This window comes from Malaclemys terrapin, chromosome 14, assembly GCF_027887155.1.
Source record: "Malaclemys terrapin pileata isolate rMalTer1 chromosome 14, rMalTer1.hap1, whole genome shotgun sequence".
In the NCBI taxonomy this organism is placed as follows: Eukaryota; Metazoa; Chordata; order Testudines; family Emydidae; genus Malaclemys; species Malaclemys terrapin.
The window spans coordinates 3,936,060-3,962,110 of NC_071518.1; the positions used below are offsets into that span (position 1 = coordinate 3,936,060).

At 59.5% G+C, this 26,051-nt stretch overlaps 1 protein-coding gene across 1 annotated transcript; it reads right to left on the reverse strand.

Moving 5' to 3' along the window:
* Positions 1 to 158: 158 nt before the first annotated feature.
* CDH15 (cadherin 15) lies at positions 159 to 25,788 on the reverse strand. Its single transcript, XM_054049271.1, has 14 exons — positions 25,662 to 25,788; positions 10,592 to 10,753; positions 9,176 to 9,331; positions 8,689 to 8,833; positions 6,105 to 6,265; positions 5,640 to 5,768; positions 5,252 to 5,437; positions 4,347 to 4,600; positions 3,762 to 3,904; positions 3,454 to 3,690; positions 2,778 to 3,017; positions 2,550 to 2,686; positions 1,926 to 2,090; positions 159 to 1,357 (listed from the first exon to the last, which is right to left on the reverse strand). The coding sequence occupies exons 1-14, from the start codon at positions 25,713 to 25,715 to the stop codon at positions 1,160 to 1,162; spliced, it is 2,367 nt and encodes a 788-aa protein (XP_053905246.1). The 5' UTR covers positions 25,716 to 25,788; the 3' UTR covers positions 159 to 1,159.
* Between the last annotated feature and the right edge of the window lie 263 nt (positions 25,789 to 26,051).

Genomic DNA, 26,051 nt, shown 5'->3' on the forward strand with positions numbered 1-26,051 from the left:
TCTGCTTTCTCTCTGGGAGCCTGGGGGGAGGAGGCTGCGCTGGGGGGCCCCGGCCTAGCACTGGGCAGCCCCCTTAACCCGGGCCCAGGAGCAGCACTTCACTCCCCCTCCACTGGCAGGTGCCCCCTGCCCAGGCCGCACCCCGCTCCAGTCAGAGCCGCACTCAAAGTCTCTTTATTGGGGGGTGACGGAGGGGGATTCTCACCTGGCACTTGTCAGAACCTCCCCAGGGGCAGAGCCTCCTGGCCCTGGCACAGCCCTCTGCCTCATCGGGTGCCAGCCTGGGGCTGTCCCAGCCGGGGGCTGCTACCTTGCTCCCTCCTGTCTCCCTAGGCCAGCTGGGCCTTGCCGCTGCTACCCCCTCAGCCCTGCCCCTCACTCCTGAACCCCAGCTCCCTGCTTGCCTTTTCCTGCACTGAGCTCCCTGGCAGGACCCCTCCCCTCCCTTGGAGGACTTTGTTCTCCGCCCTCCCAGCTCAGCTACTCCAGGAGCCAGACTGCCAGCCAGCCTCTGCCCCTTCCACATCTGCTGCAAGTGTGCCCTGAGCCTCCCTGCATAATGTACCTCTCCTGTAGCTAGCCCTGCCCCTCTCCTCCATAGCCAGCTCTGCTCCCCCTGCCCTGCCAGCCCCACCCCTCTCCTCCACCTGCTCCCCAGCCTGCCCCTTGAGAGCCAGGCTAAAGTTAAGGCTGGCGGTGGCGCTCTCCCCATTGCCCGGTTGCTGGTGCCCTCTGCCCTTTGTGCTGCCCCCGGCTTTGGACGGTGGCCTGGCAGGAGCCTCCCCCTGGCGCCCGGCTCAGCATTCATTGCAGGTTGAGCTGGGCGCGTGGGTCTCTGTGCAGTTCTCTCGTCCCTGCGCCCTCCTGGGGCTGGTGCGTGGGCAGAGGCAGCGCTGAGCTGCAGGAAGTGGCTTCGCCCAGCCCAGCCCCTGGCATGTGGGGGGCTGCCTGGGCCCCGGGCTGGCTCTGCTGTTAAAAGCAGCTTCTTCCCAAGGCTGGTGCTGTTCAGGTGTCCCGTGCGCGGGGCTCAGCAGCGCTGCGGCTGCTCCCAGGTTCTGCTGGTGCTGGGCAGGACCCAGCCCCCTGCTCACAGGATTCCCTGACGCTCAGGAGCGAGCTCTGCCCCCCCAGTCCCTGAGTCCCCCTCCCTGCCCCAGCCCTAGTGCCCGTACAGGTCCGCCAGCCGGCGGAAGCGCGGCCCCCACTCGCTGAGGTAGTCGTAGTCTTGGTCGCCATCCGTCAGGCTGGACACGATGGAGCTGAGCGAGCCGGCCACGGAGCCCGAGCCCTCGCAGTCATAGATGAGGGCTGTGTCGTAGGGGGGGACGTTGGGGTCACTGTCAGCTGCTTCCAGCCCCTGGGGACAGGAGAAAAGGGCTGTGAGGGTGGGGGGGGGAGGGTGTGGCTACTGGCTAGTTGGCACCAGCCCTTGGGCCAGGCACCTGTCTCCATGCCCAAGCTCGGCCCTACCGCCAGCGCCTGGCCTGCCGCCTGTGCCCACCCCTCCGATCCTGGGAGCCCCATGGTGTCTACTGGAGCACCAAGCCCCACCCACGTCAAGCCAGTCACAGCCTGAGTGTGGTGTGGGACCCCAGTTCCCTCCCTCCTGTGCCAATGTCACCCCTCCCACTCAGGGCAGGGGTTGTGTCCGGCCTGGGAGATGCCCAGCATGGTTTGGATGCTGGAAAAATGATACCAGCGGGCAGGCTCCAGCGTGGCAGGAAGCCAGCCGAGCAGGGCCCTGGGGCTAACAGACCGGCCCTCAGGGAGCTCAGCAGAGCAGGGGCCCTGGGGCTGGCAGAGCGGGGGCCCTCAGGGAGCTCGGCAGACTGGCCCAGTTGGCCCATTGACCTGTTCCAGCTTGGCAGGAGCACGCCGGGGCCGGCTGGGAGCAGCACCAGCCCATGCCATTGCCCCCTGCTCACCTCATTGATGAAGTCTTCGATGTCAGAGGGGCTGGTGGGCAGTTTCCGTGGATACGGGGGGGTGGCGTAGCTGTAGGGAGTGTCTCTCCGGATTGGCTGCTTGCCCAGGGGGCAGCGGGGGGGGAAGAAGTCAGGATTGCGGAGCTGGTTTATGTCGTAGGCGCCCTACGGAGAGAAAAGCTTTAGCCGGGGGGTGGGCTGGTGAGCAGGTCCTGCCTGCGGGGGGGGCGCTGGCCTGCAAGGGACAGTGGCAGTTTGGTGCTGCCCAGTCTGGTGTAATATGGTGTGTGTCCCCCCTAAACAGGAGCGACGGGGGACAGCAAGGGGCTGCGGGTCGGCACTGAGGGGCAGGGCTGGGCTAGCAGGGAGCTGTGGGTTGGGACCGTGGGGCAGTGGCAGGGCTGGGCCAACAGGGGGCTGTGGGTCGGGACCCAGGGGCAGGGCTGGGCTGGGCTAGCAGGGGGCTGTGGGTCGGGACCGAGGGGCAGGGCTGGGCTAGCAGGGAACTGTGGGGTGGGACCGAGGGGCACTCGCAGGGCTGGGGTAGCAGCAAAGCGTGTGGCTGGTTTGCCTGGCGCATGCCCATGCCCCGTAGCGCCTGTGAGGGGGCTGCCCCCCCCTCACCTGGTCCTCCTCGCCTCCGCCCTGCTCGTCGTAGTTGAGGATGTTGTCGCGCAGGTCGTCCTGCGAGCTCCCCAGCAGCCCCTCGTGCCGCGGGCGCCGGTGGCAGCGCTCCCGGACGGCCGCCAGCAGGGCCAGCGCTGCCGAGAGAGAGAGAGGCGGTGGGGCTGGGGCCGGGACCGGGCTGGGGGGGGTGTCAGCGGGGATGGGGAGGGTCGTTGTGTCACTTACACAGGAGCAGGATGACGCTGCTGAGAATGATCATCAGGGCCCCGAAGCTGAGCCCCGCCCCGGCCGTGGAGGCAGCCGCTGCGCTGGCCTGGCAGCTGCCCCCCTCATCGCAGGGGCACACGGAGACGTTCAGCAGCTGCGCCCGCTCCTGCCGGGGCGTCCCGGAGTCGCTGAGCAGGAGCGGCAGGGAGTGCAGCCCCGCGGGCACCGGCACCAGCACCGCCAGCACCGCGTGGGTCGCTGGCCGGAGACAGGGACACCATGATACCCCGCATGCCTGCACCCGCCCCAGCCCCTATGGCCCCGAGTTCTGCCCCCCACCGATCGGGCCCTGCTCCCCCCGCACCGATCAGCGCCCCCTGCTCCCCCCGCACCGATCAGCGCCCCCTGCTCCCCCCTCACCGATCAGGCCCCACCGCTCTCCCCTCACCAATGGGGGCCTGCTCCCCCCCCCACCATCCCACCCTGCTCCCCCCCACCAAGCGGGCCCTGATCAGCCCCCTGCCCCCCCACTAGGCTCCACCCACCCCAGCCGATCAAGTCTTTCCCCCTCAGGCGGGCTGGGGCGGCCCTGCCCTCACTGTTGCAGAGCCGTGGGGAGCGGGACTCAGGCTGTCGCCTCCCATCCATGGGCGAGGCGATCGCAGCTGGCGCTCGCTCCGGCCCCCGCCCTCACCGTTGAGCTGGCTGAGGCTCCAGTTGTGGGCGAGTTGGGGGGCATCAGGGCTGAGGCGGAAGTGGAAGGGCTCGGCGTGGGGCGGCAGGTCCTCGTCCATGGCACTCAGCAGCAGCCCCCGCCCCTTGCTGGGCTCGCTGCACATGACGCCCACCAGCGGCAGCAGGGCCGGCCCGTGGTCGTTCACCTCCACAATCTCGATGGACAAGGTGCCAGTGGCCGTGCTCGGCAGGTCAGCTAGGGACAAGGGCAGACAGGTCAGGGCCCAGCACTCACCGGCAGGGCTCAGCCAGCGCCCCCCAGCTCACCATTATCGCTGGCCAGGATGACAGCGGTGTACCAGCTGCCCTGCAAGAAGGGCGAGCGGCGTGGCAGCTCCCGCTTGGTCTGCACCATCCCGGAGCGCGGGTCCAGCAGCAGCCAGTCGGCCGGGTCGTAGGCCAGGGAGTAACTGCAGGCAGAGACACCAAGTTATTTGCCTGCAGGAGATGATGCCCTGAGCCCTAGCATTTGGGTAAAGGTGGGGGTGCCCTAGAGTGGGCGGGTAACACCCCACCCAGAGCCAGCGCCAAGCAAGAGGAGTTGAAGCCTGCGTGGCAGAGCACTGAGCCTGAGTGCCCAGCCCCTGCCAACCTGTCTGATGGGGGCTTCCCCACCCAGGGCTCCTGCAGGCCAGAGCGCCAGCCCCGTCTCAGCAGCCCCTGCAGCCGGGCTGGCGTCTCCACTCGGCGGACGCCAAGGGACAGGTTCCCCATCCTCGTACCCCCCCATGGGGCCCCGCGCTGGCCCGTGCAGCTCCCACCCCGTTCCCCAGCCCCTGGCACTGCGTCCAGGCCTCCTGGGGATGCAGGCGGCTCTGGCCCCTGGTCAGGGCCCCCTGGGGATGGGCTCACCTGAGGGCCTGAGGCTGGCGGGTGTCGGGGTCACTGGCGCTGAAGGTGGTGAGCTCAGTGCCGGGCGGCGCCCCCTCCGCCACTCTGGCCAGCCGGGGGTTCTTGGGGAAGAAGGGCGCCTCGTTCACGTCCTGAACCTGCACCTGCACCATGGCCAGGGCCCGCGTGGTCTGGGGGGCTGATGGGTGCAGCTGGTTCTGGTTCTGGACGGAGACGGTGAGTGCGAAGTGGTCCCGCCCCTCGTGGTCCAGGGCCTGAACGTGGAGGGGCTGAGAGTTAGTCACGGGGAAAAGAGCTAAGCCCAGGCCAGCCACCCCAGGGGTTGCTCTGCACATGGGCTTCCCACGCCCAGGGCCGCTCTCCAGCGGGGCTCCCCACCCCCATGCCCAGGGGCCGCTCTGCACATGGGCTCTCCACCCCCACCCCCAGGAACCGCTCTCCAGCGGGGCTCCCCACCCCCACGCCCAGGGGCTGTTCTGCGCATGGGCTCCCCACCTCCACCCCCAAAGGTCACTCTGCATATGGGCTCCCCACCCCCACGGGGCACTCTCAAGTGGGGCTCCCCACCCCCACGCCCAGGGGCCACTCTCCAGCGGGGCTCCCCCCCCCAAGGGATCACTCTGCACAGGGGCTCCCCACCCCCCCAGGGGTCGCTCTCCAGCTGGGCTCCCTACCCCCACACCCAGGGGCCACACTCCAACCAGGGTTCAAGGCTGGGACATGGCCTGGCTGCTCCCTGGGGCCGTTGGTAACAAGGGGCAGAGCATGGCCCCTGCACTGAGCGACTCATCTCCAGCTGGGCCTGGGCTGGAGGGAGCAGGGGCCTGGCTGGGGCACGGGTGCTGGCCAAGCCCCCTGGGGCTGGGAGCAGGGACAGGCTGTGGCCCATGGCGCTGTCCCCTTACCTTCACCACGGAGAGGACGGCGTCGTTGGTGCGGGGGTCGGTGCGGATAGCGAAGGCCCCGTCCGGGTCACCCTCCAGGATGGTGAATCGTGCCAGCCAGTTGGGGGAGCCGGGCAGGTCCTTGTCGTGCACCAGGAGCCGGCCGATGTCCACGCCACTCGTGTTCTCCAGCACCTCCACAGAGAACTGCAAGAGAGCAGCCGGGGAACTCACGGCCTGGCACGCTGGCACAGCCCACGTTCACATCTCCCCCAGTGTGGGCCAGGATCCTTGTCCCCCGGCACGGAGCCCACAGAGGGCAGGAACCCCCCCGCGGCCATGCAGTGAGTCTGACTAGCTCCCAGGCATTCTGCACCCCGGGCCCCCAGCCGCTGGCCTGGCTCCCTACCTCCGGCTTGGTGAACTCGGGCGGGTTGTCGTTGATGTCGTCCACGTAGATCACGGCGGTGGCTGTGGTGGCGAGGCCGTCGCCTGACATGTCGGCCACTTGGAGAGTCAGGTTATACACACTCACCACCTGGGGAGGAGGGAGCCAGATACTTGCCTGTTTGTCAGGCCCAGGACCAGCCCATCTCCACAGTGCCCTGGACCCCTGGAGGGGGCAATGCCGGGCGTTACCCGGCCAGGGCCTGCCCAACCCACCCCTCATTGGCCTGAGTTAGCTCACATCTGCGCCCTGGTGCACAGGGCTCTGCTAGTCTTGCCCAGGGGCTGCCCACAGGTAGCCAGAGCACACTGGTCTTGGTTGCCACGCAGTATACCACTGATCGAGTGCAGTCGGGCAGGCCCCTAGCCTGCCGTGTGCCTGCAGGGACTCCCAGCCCACAGCATCGGCTGCCCCGAGGCCCGTTACCTCACGGTCGAGCCCCACTTGCACGGTGCGGATCTCGCCTGTGGTCTCATTGATGCTGAAAAGCCCGGCGGAGCCCTGCTCCAGGATGGAGTATCGCAGGGCCGCGTTGTCTGTGTCGGGGTCGTCAGCGTCTGTGGCTTCTGCCTTCAGCACATAGGTGCCTGCGATCAGAAATACACCATGGGTGTAGAATCATAGAAATGTCGGGCTGGATGGGACTTGGAGAGGTCATCAAGTTCAGCCCCCGGCGCTGTGGCAGGGCCAAGTAAACCTAGACCATCCCGGACAGGTTGTCCCACCTGTTCTTAAAAACCTCCAATGATGGGGATTCTACAACCTCCTTGGAAGGCGATTCCAGAGCCTAACTACCCTGAGAGTTAGAAAGTTTTTCCTAATATCTCACCTAAATCTTCCTTGCTGCAGATTATCCCATCACTTCTCCTTCCTTCAGTGGACATGGAGAACAATTGGTCCCCGTCCTCTTTAGAACAGCCGTAACGGATTTGGAGACTGTTACCAGGTCCTCCCTCAGTCTCCTTTTCTTAAGACTAAACATACCCAGGTTTTTTAACCTTTCCTCCTAGGTCGGGTTTTTCTGAACCTTTGATCATTTTTGTTGCTCTTCTCTGGACTCTCTCCCATTTGTGCACATCTTTTCTAAAGTGCGACACCCAGAACTGGACACAGTTCTCCCGCTGAGGGGGACAGGTACCTCCCATATCTTGCATACAACACTCCTGCTAATACACACCAGAATGACATTAGCCTTTTCCACAGCTCTATCACATTGTGGACTCATATTCACCCTCAACCCCAGATCCTTTCAGCAGCACGACCACCTGGCCAGATATTCCCCAGTTTGTAGTTGTGCATTGGATTGTTTCCTTTCTACATGTAGTACTTTGCACTTGTCTATATTGAATTTCATCTTGTTGATTTTCATTCTGTCTGCCAAAGTGCTTGAAACACCTCCCAGCTTGGGGTCATCTGCAAGTTTTATAAGCCTATTCCACCCATTATCCAAGTCATCAATGAAACTATTGCATAGTACTGGACACAGGACAGCCCCATGTAGGACTCCATTAGATACAGCCCCCCTGTTTGACAGTGAACCATTGATAACTATGCTTTGAGTGAGGTCTTTCAGCCACTCGGGCACCCACCTTACAGTAATTCACCTAAGCCCACACCTCGCCTGGGCAACAAAAATGGCAGATGAAATTCAGTGTTGATAAATGTAAAGTGATGCCCCCTGGAAAACCAAATCCCAACTATACATATTCTTATCTTACTTAACTAAATATTCTTAACCTGTTCTTTCCCTCTTCTGGCTTGTGATCCTTCCCCCCTTGTTGTCAGTATTAATGATGTCGAGTATCTGGTCACCATTAGCTTTTCTCAGTGAAGATTGAAGCAAAATGGGCATTAAACATCTCAGCCATTTCGATGTCGTCAGTTGTTCGTGCTCCTTCCCCACTAAGTGGAGGCCCTACATGTAACTTCAGCTTTTTCTTGCTCCTAATGTTTTTAAAGAACCTCCTCTTACTGCCTTTTATGTCCCTTGCTCGGTGTAACTCATTTTGTGCCTTGGCCTTTCTCATGTTGTCCGAACATAAGAACAGCCAGACTGGATCAGACCAAAGGTCCATCTAGCCCAGTATCCTGTCTGCTGACAGTGACCAATGCCAGGTGCCCCAGAGGGAATGAACAGAACAGGGAATCATCAAGTGATCCATCCCCTGTCACCCATTCCCAGCTCTAGCAAACAGAGACTACGGACACCATCCCTGTCCATCCTGGTTAATAGCCATTGATGGACCTATCCTCCATGAATTTATCTAGTTCTTTTTTGAATCCTGTTATAGTCTTGGCCTTCACAACATCCTCTGGCAAAGAGTTGCACAGATTGACGGTGCGTTGTGTGAAAAAAATATGCCCTTTTGTTTGTTTTAAACTTGCTGCCTATTCATTTCATGTGGTGACCCCGAGTTCTTGTATTATGAGGAGTAAATAACTCTTTCTTATTTACTGTCTCCACACCAGTCATTTTATAGACCTCTGTCATATCCCCCTTAGACGTCTCTTTTCCAAGCTGAAAAGGTCCAGTCTTAAGCTCTCCTCATACAGCAGCTGTTCCATACGCCTAATCATTTTTGTTGCCCTTTTCTGAACCTTTTCCAATTCCAATATATCTTTGTTGAGATGGGGCGACCACATCTGCACGCAGTAGTCAAGATGTGGTCATACCATGGATATATAGAGAGGCAATATGTTATTTTCTGTCTTATTTATCCCTTTCTTAATGATTCCCACCATTGTTCACTTTTTTGACTGCCGCTGCACATTGAGCGGATGTTTTCAGAGAACTACCCACAGTGACTCCAAGATCTCGTTCTTGAGTGGTAACAGCTCATTTAGATCCCATCATTTTTTATGTATAGTTGGGATTCTGTTTTCCAATCTCCCTACATGCTGGTGCTGTTCCTTTGTGCTCCTCCTTAGCAATGTGCTCATACTTGTGTGTTAGATTTGTGCCGGACCGAGGAATGCCAGGCCCTTGCAGGCTCACACCAAAGACACCCACCTGGGACGGCTCCTTCCACCACGTGCCCCATGTAAACCTCCTGCTGGAACAGGGGCCGGTTGTCGTTCTGGTCCACCACAACGATCTCCAAGTCAGTGGGGTCTTCCAGGGTCGCGCCCCCCAGGTCCAGGGCAAAGGCCCTCAACTGGGCACAGGGCAGAGAACAGGCATCACCCATAGTTCCCGGCTCCTTAGCGGCCACCAGACAATAGCACACTTCACTGCCGACTAACTGGCTCCAGGGCTGTGCCAGTCCCAGCCGCTGCCAGCAGGAGGCGCTGTAGGGTATGACTGGCCATGCTGGCTCCGGAGAGCTCACACCTATCCCACGCCAGGCTCCCATCAGGAGGCACTGTCTTCCTCCCCAGGCCAGAACATGCCCCCGCCCCAGCTGTGTGTGTGTGTGTGTGTGTGTGTGTGTGTCTGTGTGTGTCACACAGCAGCAAGAGCAGAGGAGGCCGAGCTGCATGCAGGGAGGGGCCCTTACCCGGAAGCGGTCGTTCTTCTCCCGGTCCAGCATGGTGTTGAGGAAGACCTTCCCGCTCAACTTGTCAATGGAGAAGATGCCCAGGGGCTCCTCGTCCACGCCCGGCCCCTTGATGCTGTAGATGACGCCCCCAGGCAGCTGCTTATCCGACTTGATCTGCCAGAGGGACGTGTGAAAATAAACCCACAGGGCTGGCAACCTCTCGCCCCGCACCCATCCCCAACCTGGCCCTCTGGGACGAGTGCAGGCCCAGCCATCCTGGGAGAAAGAGGTCTAGGGGTGGGCGGCTGCCTGGATCGGCCCCTGAGCCACCCACCCGCAAGGCGTTATCAGCAGCCAGGGATGCCCAGCACATCACCGGAAGGCAGGCTCAGGCTGGGCGAGGGCGTGACTCAGTGTGTGTGTGTGTAAGTCAGGGAGGGAGTGGGAATGGGTGTGTTTGTGTGTGTGTATGTGCTATGGGGAATGGGTGTGTGCACCTGCAATGGTGCATGCGTGTGTGGTAGTGGAAGTGTGGGAGAGAGTGGATGTGTGCCTGTGCAAAGGTGGGTGGGTGTGTGTGAGATGGTGAATGGGTGTGTGTGCGTGCAGTCAGGGCCGGCTCCAGGCATCAGCTTCTCAAGCAGGTGCTTGGGGCGGCCGCTCCGGAGAGGGGCGGCAGGTCCAGATATTCGGCGGCAATTTGGCGGATGGTCCCTCACTCCGCCTGGGAGTGAAGGACCTTCTGCCGAATTGCCGCCGCAGATCGCGATTGCGGATTTCTTGTTCGTTTGTTTTGTTTTGGCTGCTTGGGGGCAGCCAAAACCCTGAAGCCGTCCCTGCGTGCAATGGTGAATATGTGTGTATGTGCAATGATTGTCCATATGTGATGGTGGATGTGACTAGTGGATGTGTGTGTGTGATGGTGGATTGGGGTGGATGCGTGTGTGTGTGATGGTGGATGATGGCTGCACGTGAATGGGCGATGCGTGTGTGTGTTGGTGGATGGTGGTTGTGTGTGAATGGGGGATGTGTGTGTGTGTGATGGATCGGGGTGGATGCATGTGTGTGTGAGATGGTGGATGGTGGCGGGGTGTGGGTGCATTTGTAGATGTGTGTGTACATGATGGGGAGGGCTGGGTGTGTGTCTGACACAATTTGGGGGGGCGCCGCCCGGGAGTGAGGGCCAACCTACGTCCCTGCCCCATAGCCTGGATGCTGGGTGACCCCTGAGGTGAGGAGAAGCCCTGTCTACATTTTTCTGCCCCTGCCATGGCCTCTGTCCTCCCCATGCCTGATGCCCCAGAGCTGCCCTCGCCAGGCCGAGCAGGGGGCAGCCTGGCCCGCACCGTATGCAGCCCAGCTCTGGAGCTCTGGGGCCCTGGGCCATTGCCACACCTGCCCTGGGCTGCTCAGGCCGGGCCGGGCAGCACGTACCTGCACCAGGAGGTGGGGGATGCGCTTGTGGTTCTCGGACACGCTGATGGGCGGGATCACCCAGGCCCTCTTCACCCTGCTGGGCCCAGCTCGCTGTCGCCACGGATACAGGACCAGGGGGCTGGCGGGGAGGCCAGCCTCCCCCTGGGAGAGGTTGATGCCCTGTTGGGACAGAGGCTGCGGTCAGGCCATCCCACCGGTCACCCCGGCTGCCGCTTGCTGGCTCCCCCGCCCCGGCCTGCCCTCCCCACCTGGGCACGCACTGGGCAGGAGGCGGTGGGAGTGGCAGTCGGTCATTGCCCCACCTGGGTATTTGGTGAGGGCGTGGAACGGGCGATAGCCACGGTTCAGATCCGGGGCGCGGAGCGGAGCCAATGCCAGCTCTGTAGGCTGGGTGCGGCGGGGACGCTCTGAGGCGAGGCTGGTCTCCTCCCCTCTCAGGCTGTGCTGCCAGCAGTCAAGGGGGCCCATGGCTCCAGAGCATGGGGATGTGAGGCAATCCCACCCTCGCACTCAGCCCTGCTCCCCGCCCAGCGCTAGTGGTGGGGCTCTTCCCTTGTGCCCATTTGGTGCCTGTGACAGGCAATGCCCCACTCCTCCTGAGGGATTCCCCTCGCCCAGGGTTTCCTCTCTGCAGAGGCTGACCCCTCTCTCCCGCTCCATGGGACTGCGCTGTTTTGGACAGGTAAGGGCTGATGGAGGCGACAACACCGCTGGCTGAGAACATAGCAGGCTGGATGTCAGAATCCTTGAGAGACACCCATAGGGACACCCCAGCACAAGAGCCCCTGGCTTTTCTTAGGCTCCGATGGTGGAATTTTCCTGCAAGGGGCGCACACATTCCTACAGGCTGTGCCTGCAAACAGCTGCAGCACTGTAACGGAATGCTAATCTGCATGATTCTGCTCCGCCACTCGGTGCTGGAACTGTCTGAAAATATCTTATTCGAAGCTAACCTTAGCCACACCTGTCAGGGCATCAAAGGCGCATGTGCCGAACACATCTGGTGTGCATAAGCAAGCTCTGTAGCCAGTCCCTATCTGGTACAGAAATACATGACATGGTGTCAGAAGTAAATTAAGAACAGAAAGAAAACAGCAACCAAGGTTGCAAACAAAAGGAACAAAGCAAGAAAGGTTGCAGGGTCTCATATGCATACCACAAAGTCCCAGAGACCTTCAGACCGGAAACAAGACTTTGCGTTACAAGCAAGCCCCACAGAGAAACTGAAGCTATCTGGGTATCTTCTATTTATGCTCTGGGGAAGCAGACAGAGCATAGCTTTAAATCCTTTGCCTTTATTGGAAGATAGTCACTAAGATGACAAGGAAAGGGGTCTGGCTATGTTAGACGCTCACTGTATACCTCAGAGAAATGGGCGTTACGAAAGAGCACATTTTCCCCAGAGAACTCAAGGACCAGGAGAAAATGTTATCTGGTTTCTAAGAGCTCTGCATACATGAGCTGAAACCTGTGATTTGAGAAATGCAAAACATGAAAATAGCCAAAACAGACTGGTTAAGAGATTAAAAACCTTTTGCAGCAGGTACAACTGAAGAGCGATTTAACCTTAGCCACCGAGAGCAAAGCCCCCTCAGCGTGAGACAGGAAACCCAAGAGCAATGTGCGAAACAAGCAACTAGCTTAGACGCTGTTAACAGCTGCAGCATGAGCGCTAACAGGCATTGCCACACGACTCCTGCAGCAAGGAGAGACCCTCCCTGGCACGTCCGTCGGTAACAGAGATGGGCTGGTCACAGAGCTTGCATATACTGTACACCCCCCACATGTTCATCCTAAGACCCTTTCATGCTCCACCAGGTATGGCTGAGGTGAACTTAAATAAGTGCCACCTGCTGGCTGAACAGTATAATACAGTTTAGCACTCCAGTACACTCCCAGGCTAAGAGGAACCAATTCCAGCCCACATGCGCAAGGTGTGGAAAAAGTCTAGCCAGAGATCGGTGCTGTAATACATACACCAAATATGGACAGTTTGCAGCTGTTTGCAGCACCAAAGCATTCAGGGAGCTGACTCGGATCACCGGCAATCAAGCGCCATTGTTTCTGGGATTCTGCCATTGTGATGCCATAGAGCCTGCCTGGAGAGGGCAGCTAAATATTCATGGCAAGACAATTGACTTTAAAATTGGCTGAAGAAGCTGATGTCACAGTCCTCTCAGAAGGGATTTACAATCCCCTTCTAAAGCAGCAGTCACCTGACAGTCATCTGACGAGCCCTGGAGGGATTCTGAACTGCATAGGCCAGTTCACCGAACCAATGTACAAAGACAAAAGCTATGTGTTCAGAGTGTATGTGATCAAAGGCCCATAGACCTCCAGCCTTCTTAGCCGCTGCGTGGCAGCCAGAAAGGGCCCACTGAGAAAGGGGGAGAAACGTGTTAGAATATTTTTTGATATTGACGTTTTGGAAGGTGATATAACACAAATAACCCTAGAGACACTGTGTGTACACCTCGCAGGCTTCCTATGTGGATCTTAAAAGACTTAATGACGCAGCTGTGGGAGATAACATGGGACGACTTCCTCCCCAAAGGGAAAGCAGCTACAGTGTTCTCCAAGCTGGATGCCTCAAGTGGATTCTGGCAAATTCCTTTAGCCAAATAAAGTGCTAAACAGACTACATTTATCACACCCGGGAGATTTAACAGATTACTTTTGGGGATTACCTGAGACTTTCCAGAGAAAGATGGCAGAACTGTTACTGAACATAAATGGAGCTGTTTTCATGGATGATATTCTGACGGATGGCTCTTCGATGGAAGAATATACCAAAACCCCCAACAAAATGCTAAGCGTAATCAGTCAGTCTGGGCTGAAGCTAAACAAGGAAAAATGCATTTTCCACCTATTCCAAATCAAGATTTTGGGACAGACAATAAGGCAAGAACCATTCCCAGCCCTGGGAAAGTAAAAGCAATTTGAGAATTGAATGCACCAGCAAATGTACCAGAACTGAGATGTATACTGGGGATGGTAAATTACCTTGGGTCAATACCTACAAGACCTTTCTACAGTGACAGAACCACTGAATGAACTGTTGAAGTCCAACCCATCTTGGCTGTGGGGGCCAAATCAAGAAATTGCTTCCAAAAAGGTAAAAGAAATGAACTCAACAGCTCCAGATCTTCAGTCCTATGATGTGAACTAACCCACAATGGTCAGTGCAGATGCGAACAGCTGGGTGGTGCATTGTTGCAACAACAGGGCTCTGAGTGGAAGCCAGTTGCATTTTGTTCTTGCACACTCACAGAAGCAGAAAAACATGCACTGATTGAAAAGGAGCCTGGCAAGTGTATGGGCATGTGGGAACTTTTACAAATACTCCGCGGACTGGATTAGTTTACAGATAATAGAGCATAAACTACCTTGTTACTGTCATCAGTGGGAAAGACCTGGATCTACTGATAAGGTTCATGCGATTTAACCCAATTGCTAAATATGTTCCTGGGAAAAATCGGGTAGTAGCAGACACTCTGTCCCGGAGCCCAGCATCACACCCAACGACCTGTGAGCTCGAAGATGATGTAAAGGTGCCTTAAGGATGCTATGGACACATATAGACCAGTGTCAGAAAAGAGACTACGCCAACCTCACAGACACGCAACTTCAGGAAGTTCTAAGTAACATTCAGGGTGGCTGGCCTACACATCTAAAGGACACTAAAGATGTGACAAGCAACTTACTTTGTCGTGAGTGAGTCAAATGGACTCATGATGAAAGCCAATTGCATTGTAATTCCAAATGAAATGGGAGGAGAAATCCCAAACCTCATCCATGAAAGACATCAAGGATTAACTAATGCCATGAACAGGCCAATCCGTCAGTGTGGTGACGGGGCATCAGTGAGGACTTGAAGTATCGGCATGTGAACATTGCCAAGCTAACAGACCAACACAACACAAAGAACCGTTAATAACAACACCTCAACCAGCCAGACCTTGGATGGGACTAGCTGCAGATTTATGTGAATTCAGATGATGTCATTACTTGGTTGTCATGGACCATATTTCTAGTTATATAGAAATAATGTACTTGAAAGACATAACATGTTGCAGTGTTATTGAGAAACTAAAGTGCACTTTTGCTCACTTTGGTATTCCAGAACAACTAGTGATGGACAATGGACCACAATCCACTGCAGCAGGATTTAAGTCAGTCTGAATGAAATAGGATTTTGATCATATTACTAGCAGCCCACATTACCCACAAGCGAACGGTGCGGCTGAGAGACCTGTACAGACAGACAAGAAAATCCTACAGCAGGAAGATCTATTCCTTGCTCCTCTGAGTTACAGATCCACACCGAGAGCAGCTACTGGCTCTATCTCCGAAGTGGCTAGACATGAAGACGGTGGCCAAATTGAATAAAAAGGTTAAAAGAGCTTATGAACACTCTTACAACAGACATCTGCCAGTTAGGGACCTGCTGGGTCTGGAACCTAGTGGCCATGTGCATAGCTAATTGGATGGGGAAAAAGGCTGAACAACTCCAGCTGTTGTGAAGAAAAAGAAGGCAGTGCCCAGCTCCTATGCAATCGAGACAAACAATGGAGAGTTTCACAGAAGCCGATGACATCTACAGTTTGTCCCCCAGAAAGACCAGTCAACTCAGAACAGGGAGAACTCAAGGATTCCAGACTGACCACGGCGAGTCAGTGCACAGCCAGATGGCCCAGTGGTTCTGCGTTAAGTGGGCTGTAGTCCACGAAAGCTTATGCTCTAATAAATTTGTTAGTCTCTAAGGTAAGGTGCCACAAGTACTCCTGTTCTTCTTTTTGTAGAAAACCAGTGCGATTCAGAGACACAGAACAGCCAGATACACGCTGAACTGCAAAGACAGCCTGATAGTGTAAATATTGGGAACGGCAGGAATGTAGCACTTAAAGGGGGAGATGTCATGGAATGCTAAACTATAACACTGTCCAGCCACGAGGTGGCGCTGTTGGTCAAAGATTTTATTTTAAACGCACCTCGGTCATACCTGGCAGAGCATGAAAGGATCTTACGATGGACACACCTGGGGTGTCTAAGCAAGCGCCGTAGCCAGACCATATCTGCTAGACAAGAACATGACAGACCTGTGCACCAACGGCCACAGTCACACGTGCACTCCCAGACACCGGGCACCACGAGACACCCATCAGCCCCGGTCATCCATCACAGACCCCATTACCCCACCCCAGAGAGTCCCTCTTCCCCCCGCCACCTGCCATAGAGCACCCATGAAAAAAAACAGCAGGTGCTTAGCACCCACTGGCAGCCAAGGTCCCCTCCCTCCCTGCCCTGTACCTCCCGCCCACCGCGATCAGCTGTTCCGTGGCGTGCAGGAGGCGCTGGGTGGGGAGGAGCAGGGACGGGGTCTGCTTTGGGGAGGGGTCGGAAGTGGGCGGGAGGAGGCGGGGTGGGGATGGGAAGAAGCGGGGCAGAGGTCTGGGGGAAGGGGTGGGGTGGGGCAGGGCCTGGGGTTGGGAAGATGTGGAGCGGGCTGGGGTTGGGGGGAGGGGATTCGGGGGAAGCCGGTGCCTGTGCCACCTGCCGCCCCCAGCCTTTCCTCGGTGTCCGCATCCATCTCAGCGCCTGACCCCCGTCCGGGCAGGAGGCGGCTGGACGAAGCCCTTCTTCCCACTCTGCCTGCGAGTGGCAGAATCTAGAGCAGCTGCTGCCGAGACATCCCAGCCATGCATCTCCGGAAACACAAGAGCCCTTTGTGGTGGGGCTTCAGGGAGCAGCTGCGTGGGCCTGTGGGAGGTGGAGGGGTCTGGAGGGGCCCTTTGGGTTTCAGGAAGGATGGGGGCTGGAGGAGGGGTTTTTCTCCGGCTCTCACAGGGCAACAGGGGAATAGCAAAGAGGGGCGATGCGATTGGGGCCAGACTCTGGCCTCAGTCCCCCCGACCCAGGAGCCTGCAGCCCAAGGCCCTGGCAGCACCGAGTGCTGCTGATCGAGGGGCCTGTGAGGCACAGGCACGGTGGGCAGGCAGAGCCTCTGGCGGCTGGAGCGTCCCTTGTTATAGGCAGGGGTAGGCAACCTATGGCAGGTGTGCCGAAGGCGGCACACGAGCGGATTTTCAGTGGCACTCGCACTGCCCGGGTCCTGGCCACCGGTCCGGGGGGCTCTGCATTTTAATTTCATTTTAAATGAAGCTTCTTAAACATTTTAAAAACCTTATTTACTTTACAGACAACAATAGTTTAGTTACATATTATAGACTTATAGAAAGAGACCTTCTAAAAATGTTCAAATATATTACTGGCACGCGAAATCTTAAATCAGAGTGAATAAATGAAGACCCGGCACACCACTTCTGAAAGGTTGCCGACCCCTGTTATAGGCAAATGATGCTCTTGGTGGGGAATTTGTGAGCTGCCTGCAGGGGGCCTCGCTGGGTGTGTTGCACGTGAGCATGATGGGTGTGCTCCTTGCACACTCGCCATGCAGGCTGCACCATGCTTGGGTGTGTACTGCCCCCAGACAAGTGTAGCAGGAATTCTGGGCAAGTGTGTGACTGGGCACTGCGTGTATGTAGAATGTGAGCTGCATGGTGTGTGTGTGTGTGTGTGTGTGTGCGCGCCAGAGAGGGAGCGAGAGATCCAGGGTGTGTGTGAGAGCGTTGGTGTGCGATGTGTGTGTGTGTGTGCTGCAGGTATCGCTTTGTGTGTGTATGTGTGTGTGTGTGCGAGAGAGAGAGAGGGAGAAAGAGATCCGGGGTGTGTGTGAGAGCGCTGGTGTGTGATGTGTGTGTGCGCGCGCACGTGCCCAGGCCAGTGTGGGTGGGTTTGCTGTAAAGACGCAGTGGTGGGTGCTGTTCCGAGTGCCCTAAGGGCTGGTCACTCGCCCAGCACAGCACCAAACTGACCCCCCAAAGCTCATTTCTCTGGGGCTGAAGCGAAAGGCTCCTGCCCCAGCCAGACTCGGGGTCGGGGCCCGTTGCTCAGCTGGGCTGGAAGAGGGAACACACTAATCTCGGGTTCCCACAGGCCCAGGGGATGGCCGGGCGGGAAGGGCACAGACAGCGCCAGCCCCGCTGGCTATAAATAGAGGCAAGTGCCTGGGTGTGTGCTGGGAACACACTGCCAGGATCGCAGGCAGCTGCGGGTGACCTCGGGACTTAACCCAGGGGGGTTTAACCAGAGAATCCAAATAAATCTACAGGCGAGTGGAATTCAGGGGCCCCTGGAAAGGAGCCTGGGAGCAGCCTCTGGCTCCCTTCCCCCACTTGGGGCAAGGGGCCTGCGCTCCACTGCCTTGGCAACTCAGAGCCCCCCCTTGGGGCGGGCAGGAGAAGGGACCCCCCCATACAGGTATTTGCTGAGGATTCACTGCTCCTGACTGGACCCCCACCCTCCCCCACGGGGCTTTAACAAAGTTGACGGAAGAGAAAGAACAAACAGCACTGGAGAGTCAGATGATGGGCGGATCCCCCCCTTTCAGCTCTGCCAATGCCCCTCAGTCCTGAGCCCCAGCCCCCCCATTATCCCAGTCCCGTGCCCCTCAACTCTGCCAATGCCCCTCAGTCCTGATCCGCAGCCCCCATTATCCCATCCCATTCCCCCCCCAGCTCTGCCAACAACCCTCAGCCCTAACTTGCAGCCAGTCCAGGCCCCGAGGGAGGCTCTGACTGATTCCGCTCCAGCGCTGCCCACTCCAGTAGGGCCGTCGGGGGGAGGCTCCCGGCTGCCTGTGCTGTAGGTCCCTTGTCCCCAGAGCTCCCAGGCCGGCACCTGGCAGCAGCTCCCGCTCGCCCCCATGCTGCGGGGAGCCCACCTGGGGCTGCAGCCGAACAGAGCCTGGGCGGCCCCCAGCACTGGAGACACTGAATGGCTGCCCAGACCCCTGCCCCCGACAGGCTGACTGAACCACCGCAGTGGGCCTGCGGGGTGCTCCCTGGGTGCCCAGCCTGCTGTGCTCACCAGCTGGAGCAGGCGGGGTGGGCTGGGCACGCCATGCAGCTGCTGGCCAGGAGCCCGCTCACACATTCCCTCGGCCTGGGAGAATCACACAACTGAGACGCTGCAACCACAGTTCCCAGGGTCACAGAGAAGCCACGGAGCCCAGGCCAAGTCCCTTGGCTCCCAGCCCCAACGCCACTGCGGGCCACGGCCGGGCACCTGGCTGGGGGAGAGCCTCTCTCCAAACACACAGGGTTCTGCTTCTCTGGGAGGGGGACGTGCGCCTCCCAGCACAGACACGGGGCCGGGGGAAGGACCCAGTCGCCTGCATCCTTAGGGCTTATGCACCAGAGATGGGCCCAAAGTTGTTGCCAACATGCCATGTTATAACCCCCTGGAGGTTCGACACCCACAGGCCCAGGAGGATGGGCCGTGTTTCCTGGCGGGGGGGCATGATGGGAGGCGGGGCCAGCTTTTCAGAGTTGCGTGGTACCCGTTTAGGGCTTAGTATGATGCCCAAGGGGTCCTCCCATTGGCGTCAGTGTTGGACTGGGCCTGGCCGTGCCTGTGCACAGCCTGGTGGGACGTAGCCCGCCATGGCAGTGAGCATGGGGACAGCTTGGGCGTGCCCCGCACCTGCGTGTGGTGCACAGACAAGGGACTGAACAGGTGACCCTACGGCTCTGCACGTAGGTACTGAAATCCAGGCTCAATGCAGGGACACACACAGGCTGGGGACGTTTCTCCCAGCAACAGCAGATGGACCCAACTTGGAAATGCAGCACCATGAACCAGAACGCCCCCAGCCACCCATCTCAGGGACATCCTAAGATGGCCACCACCAGGCCTCCAGGTCCCTCCCCAGCCTGGCCTCACACCTTCCCAGGCTGCCTCACTGAGCTCCGGGGGGTGTCTTGGAGTCCTGGGCCTGCCCCACGCCCTGGCTTTCTCCTGTGGGGTGAGGCTGTGCTAGTGGTGCTGGGGCCGGCCTGCCATGCGGGGATGCCCCGGTGGCTGGAGGGGTCAGCACCTCGGGCGGTGCCACTAGGACACAAGAGGCTGGGCTTTGGTTGTGTCTCTGCTCCCCTGCTGGCCCCTGGCTTAGCAATGAGACCTCCCCTGGCCACACCTGCTTGGCTACGCTCAGAAGACCAGACGCCCCCTCATCGGGAACTAAGGCAGGGAGCAGGGGGAGGGGTGTTGCTCCCCCCCCCAGTGATTCATTGCCTTGCTCAAAGGAGACATTTTTAGAGCTAGCATGAATTTGACCTTTGACCCTTCCAAATAGCCACACACGCTCCCCGCTCAGGCCTGTTTGGGCCCAGCTTGGGATTCCAGTGGGACAGCTGGGCAAACACAGCCCCACACTGGCTATAACCACAAGATGCATGGACACCCCTCCCACGGAGACACCCCTGCCCCCTCACACACTCATACCCGGCCCGGCACACCCACCATCCCCAGCCTGTTAGCCTGACCCACTCCATAGCCTCCCCGTGCATGCTGGACGCTGGCAGGCGTGGCCGGTGGATGAGGCCTACGCTGCAGGTCATGGGGTCTAGGCAGTGCGTGTGGCAGTACCGTCCTGCCCGCTGGATTTTCCTTCGCACTGGAACTCTTCCCGAGGGGCCTGTGCTGGCTCCGGGCCCCGCACCAACCGAGGCAGCGAGGCGGGTGGCTAGCAGCCCGCAGCCCCCTGCCCGAGGGAGCTGGAGGGATGGGGCAGCAGGCTGGCTGTGTGGTGAGTGCACTGGGTACCGTCTTGCCTGAGTGCAGAGCCCAGCCCCTGGGAACGGCCCAGCTCTGCCAAGGCGCGAGCCTGGTTCCCACAGTGCCTCCGCTCCCAGGACGGCAGCCCGGAGGAATGCTGGGAATGTCCCGGGGGGGAGAGGGCCCTACGCCGGGGGGGTGTATAAATAGCTGCCATCGCTGTCCCCGTAGCTGCAGCGGGGAGACGGTAGCTGGGCCAGGCTCACCGTCCTGCCAGGAAGAAGCGGGGATCCCTGATACTGGGCCACTCGCTGCAGCCTTGGCCTGACTCTGGGGCCATTTGCCTGCCCCCTCTCCCCCACTGGAGATATAGGGTGTGTCTACACGGCAGGAAAACACCCGCGGCTGGCCTGGCTTAATGGGCTGGGGTAGGGTTACCATTCGTCCGGATTTACCCGGACATGTCCTCCTTTTGTGTGCTAAAAATAGCATCCGGGGGGAATTTGTAAAGCACTCACAATGTCCGGGATTTCCCCCTCCCCCGGCAGAGCAGAGCGAGCGGCTGGGAGGGCTGCAGGAAAGTCCCGGGCTGGACTCCGGAGCAGCTTCCTCCTCCCACCCCCCCCCCCTGCATTCTGAGCCGGCCGGCAGCTCCTCCTCCTGCAGCCCGCTCCGGCAGCCCTGTGCAGGGCCAGGGACCGGGTTTTGTGTTGTGCAGGGGACCTCAGCCATGTGTCCGGCTGGCACAGAGCCCAACACCCTGTTCTGAGCAGCAGGGTAAGGGGGGGCAGGAAGGTTCTGGAGGGGGCAGTCAAGAAACGGGGGGGGGGGCTTTTGGAGGGGAGTGGAGAAAGTTTTGGGCAGTCAGGGTACAGGTAGGGGGTAGGGTCCTGGGGGGCAGTTGGGGGGGGGTCTTAGGAGGGGGCAGTTAGGGGACAAGGAACAGGGAGTCTTAGGTAGGGGGTGGGGTTCTGGAGGGCAGTTAGGAGCAGGGGTCCCAGGAGGGGGCAGTCAGGGGACAAGGAGCGGGGGGTAGGGGGCTGGGAGTTCTGGGGGGGAGCTGTCAGGGGGCAGGAGTGGGGAGAGGGATCGGAGCAGTCAGGGGACAGGGAGCAGAGGGGTTTAGATGGGTTGGGAGTTCTGGGGGGGCTGTCAGGGGGCAGGAGTGGGGAGAGGGATCGGAGCAGTCAGGGGACAGGGAGCAGAGGGGTTTAGATGGGTTGGGAGTTCTGGGGGGGCTGTCAGGGGGCAGGAGTGTGGAGAGGGATCGGAGCAGTCAGGGGACAGGGAGCAGAGGGGTTTAGATGGGTTGGGAGTTCTGGGGGGGGCTGTCAGGGGGTGGGGAGTGGTTGGAAGGGGCGTGGGAGTCCCAGGGGTCTGTCTGGGGGTGGGGGTGTGGATAAGGGTTGGGGCAGTCAGGGGACAAGAGGCAAGGAGGCTTAGATAGGGAGTGGAGTCCCGGGGGGCAGTTAGGGGCAGGGGTCCCAGGAGGGGGCAGTCAGGGGACAAGGAACGGGGGGAGGGTTGGGGGTTCTGGGGGGGGCGGGAAGTGGGAGGGGCAGGGGCGGGGCTAGGGCGGGGCTCCTCCCGTCCTCTTTTTTGCTTGTTGAAATATGGTAACCCTAGGCTGGGGCTCAGGCTGCCGGGGCTACAATTGCTGTGCAGACATTACGGCCTGGGCTGGAGGCCAGGCTCTGGGACCAGCCACGGGTGTGTGTCGTGGTGGAGACATGCCCAGAGAGGCCTCCTGTCATGGTGGTTGCAGGAGAGGAAGGGGTTAGCGCTGGGCTGGCTGCGTCTGGCCTCACTGACTGGGCAGTTCAGCTTAGTCCCAAAACTCGGTCACAAAATCCCCACGTGTAACATGGCAAAATTGTTGATCTGCAGCGGAGGGGCCAGGCTGGAATGGCGGCGGGGGGTTGGGGTTGAGGGGCATCGGCGGAGCTGGGTGTAGGGGGAGCTGGGGCCTGGGACAGGTGGAGGGGAGTCTGGGTCGGGATTGAGGGGCAGCAGCGGGCCCCGCCGACAGCTTTTTCACATTCCACACCTGTCACTGACTCCAGCTGGGCAGCATGACGCACCCACTGCTATGGGGCTGGGCCACCCCCTACCTGGGTCGGGGCGGGGGGGGGGTCTGAGCAGACTCTAAAAGGGGTGTGGTGTTCCAGAGCAGGAGGAGAGGCGGGTCCCTGGCACATGGTTGGACGGGGGGGAGAGGGTGTCATAGATGGTCAGTCTTCACTGGCCCTCTTGTCCAGCCTCCCCAAACCCTCCTGCCATTTGCCAGCCCTGGCACCATCCTCCGGCCGGCCCCCACCAGGAAGGGATGGGTGGGAATGGTTCGTCCTTCCCGCTCTACGGTGCACTTTCCCGCTGCTGGGGGTCAGAGTGCGCCTGCTCCTTCCCCTCTGGGGGGAACTGTGGGGCTTAGCCAGCAGCTCCTGCCCCACCTCCATTCGGCACAGCCCTGCCCCAGGCCCAGCTCAGCAGGAAGCAACTTTGGAAAACGCTCTTGGTTACATTTCTGTAACATCCGCTAGCAACCTGCCATGCGCTGCTAGACCAGATCCCTGCGGCTCCACCAGAGCCCCCCGGCTCCACCAGATCTCCCCTCCCCCAGGTCTACCAGATCCCCCCTGGTTCCAACAGACCCCCCAGCTCTTCCAGACCCTTCCCGGTTCTACCAGATCCTCATGGCGCCCCACCGGATCCGCACAGCCGCAGCAGAGAGACGCCTCTCCCAGACAGCCAAAGCCCTCCTGCCATGGTTCCTCTGTGCACACGCGTGTACAGCACAGGAAACCCACCTGACCGCAGCGGTGCTGCCTGCATGCTACCGAGAGATTTTGGCCATATGGACCTGTGTGTGCACACAGGGATAGTCTATATCACAGTGTGCGTGTGGTAAGGTGACGGTGACTATCTGCACCTGTGAATGCACAGCGCACGGCTGTCTCTGTGGACGAGGTGACTGTGGATGCAGGCGTGTGTGTAGGTGACCCACTGACGGGCCAGGCACGCTGGCACCATGCTCTCCGCTCAGGCCAGTGGTGGGGCTAGCAGCCTGTTGGTGGCTCTGCCGCGCCCACTCCTGCTTCCTGGGTGTGTGCCCAGCCGGGGATCAGGCGCTGTGCAGCGGGGCCACGTGGTGCAGCAAGGCCTGATAGCGCCCGGCTCAGCCTGTCCAGTTCCCTCTGCTTTGCTTTGGCCCAGCTGCCATTCCCTGGGGAGGGCGGGCAGAGGGGGCTTGTTTTGACTAGGAAACCTGACTGGAGCCGGCGGGAGGGAGTGCTCCCACCAGCTGTCGTCCAGGGCACCGCCCCGCCCCCAGCTACGGAACTGCTCCCAGCCCCGGGGGGACCAGCAACGTTAGCCAAAGGAACGGGAAGTGGGGAGTGGGGAGAGTGGGAGTTGGGGGCTGGAGTGGGGAGAGGGGGAGTTGGGGGCACGCTGAGGGATGCTGGGGCCTTGGGGCACAGCAGGATTCTGAGAGGGGGTTAATTGCTCCTTAAGCCCTGTGTCAAAGGCCCTTTCCCAGTGGGGTCCTGGAGAGGAGCCCCAGTTTCTCAGGGCTGGTGCACACACAAACCACTGCGCTCTGTGGGGCCAGGACTGTCTTGTTCTGTGTTTGTACAGCGCCTGGCACCACGGGGTCCTGGGCACTACCGTAATACACCTAATAACCTACAGTACCTGGGACCACGGGGTACTGGGCACTACCGTAATACACCTGATAACCTACAGTACCTGGGACCATGGGGTCCTGGGCACTACCGTAATACACCTAATAACCTACAGTACCTGGGACCACGGGGTACTGGGCACTACCGTAATACACCTAATAACCTACAGTACCTGGGACCATGGGGTACTGGGCACTACCGTAATACACCTAATAACCTACAGTACCTGGGACCATGGGGTACTGGGCACTACCGTAATACACCTAATAACCTACAGTACCTGGGACCATGGGGTACTGGGCACTACCGTAATACACCTAATAACCTACAGTACCTGGGACCATGGGGTACTGGGCACTACCGTAATACACCTAATAACCTACAGTACCTGGGACCATGGGGTACTGGGCACTACCGTAATACACCTGATAACCTACAGTACCTGGGACCATGGGGTCCTGGGCACTACCGTAATACACCTGATAACCTACAGTACCTGGGACCATGGGGTCCTGGGCACTACCGTAATACACCTAATAACCTACAGTACCTGGGACCACGGGGTACTGGGCACTACCGTAATACACCTGATAACCTACAGTACCTGGGACCACGGGGTACTGGGCACTACCGTAATACACCTAATAACCTACAGTACCTGGGACCATGGGGTACTGGGCACTACCGTAATACACCTAATAACCTACAGTACCTGGGACCATGGGGTCCTGGGCACTACCGTAATACACCTAATAACGTACAGCACCTGGCACTATGGGGTCCTGGGCTATTACTGGTGCGCCTGGGCACAATTAGTAGATCTCTCTCACATACACACACACACACGCTGCAGAAGCCTGGAACTGGGGGCTCATTCCAGAACCCCAAAGCCCCAGGCACTGAACACACAAGAGCTAACACTACAGGGGGGATGTGCCTGGGGAGGAGGGCTCCCACCTGTCAGAGATGCCCAGACACTGTGGTGAGAGCCCCCAATATGAGCCCCTGGACACTCGGGTTAAGGCCGCTCTGTCACCGCGTGGGGAGCAGCAGGCCTGCACCTGGAGGCGTGATGCCTTGAAAGCCCCTTTGCACAGGTCTGGTTTCACAACAGCATCAACTGCCCAAGAACTGCTGCAGCCCCCGCCCCAAATCTCCAGCAGCCGCATTTCCCGGGGGAGGTGGCGACCAGAGCCCCCCCCCCGTGATACATCCAGTGCATTCAATCCCTTCCCCATACGGGGGCGCCCCACCCTCACCCGTACACAGGGTGGGCCTGCCAGGAGTCCCCAGAGAGCTGGCCCAGTGGGATGAGCCCCCCTCCAGGCTAGGATTCCAGTCAACAGGGTTTCTGTTCTGGGCCCCGACCCCGTTTTCCATGCTCTGCTCTCCCCAACCCCCGGCTCCATGTGCCGGGACTCAGCTGTCTCCCCCTGGCTCCGGGAGCAGGGCTCTGGGCTCAGTGTGGTCTTTGGGCAGATTCTTTCCCCTCAGGCCCCTCCAGAGCCTGTGGGACTCCCTTCCACACCGTCCTGGCTTAAACCCCTCACGTCCTGTCTGTGCAGGGGCTGAGCTGGGGCCTGGACTCTACCAAGCACCCAGCGCCCCTGGGGGTGATGCTGTGGTTGGATCCCAAGCCCCGGAAGCCCCCAGACCGGCTCCATAAACCTCCCTTCGGTGGCCACTGCCCCAGAGCGTGGTGCCACCTGCCGCAGAGCCGGGGCTGGGCACCGGAGGTCAGCACATGGACTGCTGCCTGCCCTTACCTGAGCCCAGAGAGGTGCCAGGAGGCAGAAGGCGAGAAGGCAGGGGCTTTCCATCCCGGCCGGTCCCCGGGCTGGCAGTCAGCGCCTCGGGCAGGGACTGCAGGGCTCAGAGTGGGAGTGACTCTCTTGTGTGGAGCTCTCCAGTCCGGAGCTAAAATAAAACTGTTGTCTGGCTGAGTGACAGCACATGTGCTGTGCATGCGGGGGGGGGGGGGGGGGGGATATTAGTGGTGGGGGAAGAGAGCAGCTGTCCCCATTACACAGCGCTCGGGCTGACGGTCAGATATCATCCTGCCCACTGCACTGGGGGTGGGGGGATGGGCAGGGTTAACCCTTTGTGTGTCAGCTGCAAGCCCCGGACCAGGAACCGAGTGCCAGCCCAAGGGCTGC

Coding starts and splice junctions, on each gene's coding strand:
- CDH15 (XM_054049271.1), bottom strand. CDS start 25,715: ATGGAAAGCCCCTGCCTTCTCGCCTTCTGCCTCCTGGCACCTCTCTGG. Junction 9,332..10,591: donor TCCCCCACCTCCTGGTGCAG/GTACGTGCTGCC, acceptor TCCCTCTGGCAG/ATCAAGTCGGATAAGCAGCT. Junction 3,691..3,761: donor CATCCTGGCCAGCGATAATG/GTGAGCTGGGGG, acceptor CCTTGTCCCTAG/CTGACCTGCCGAGCACGGCC.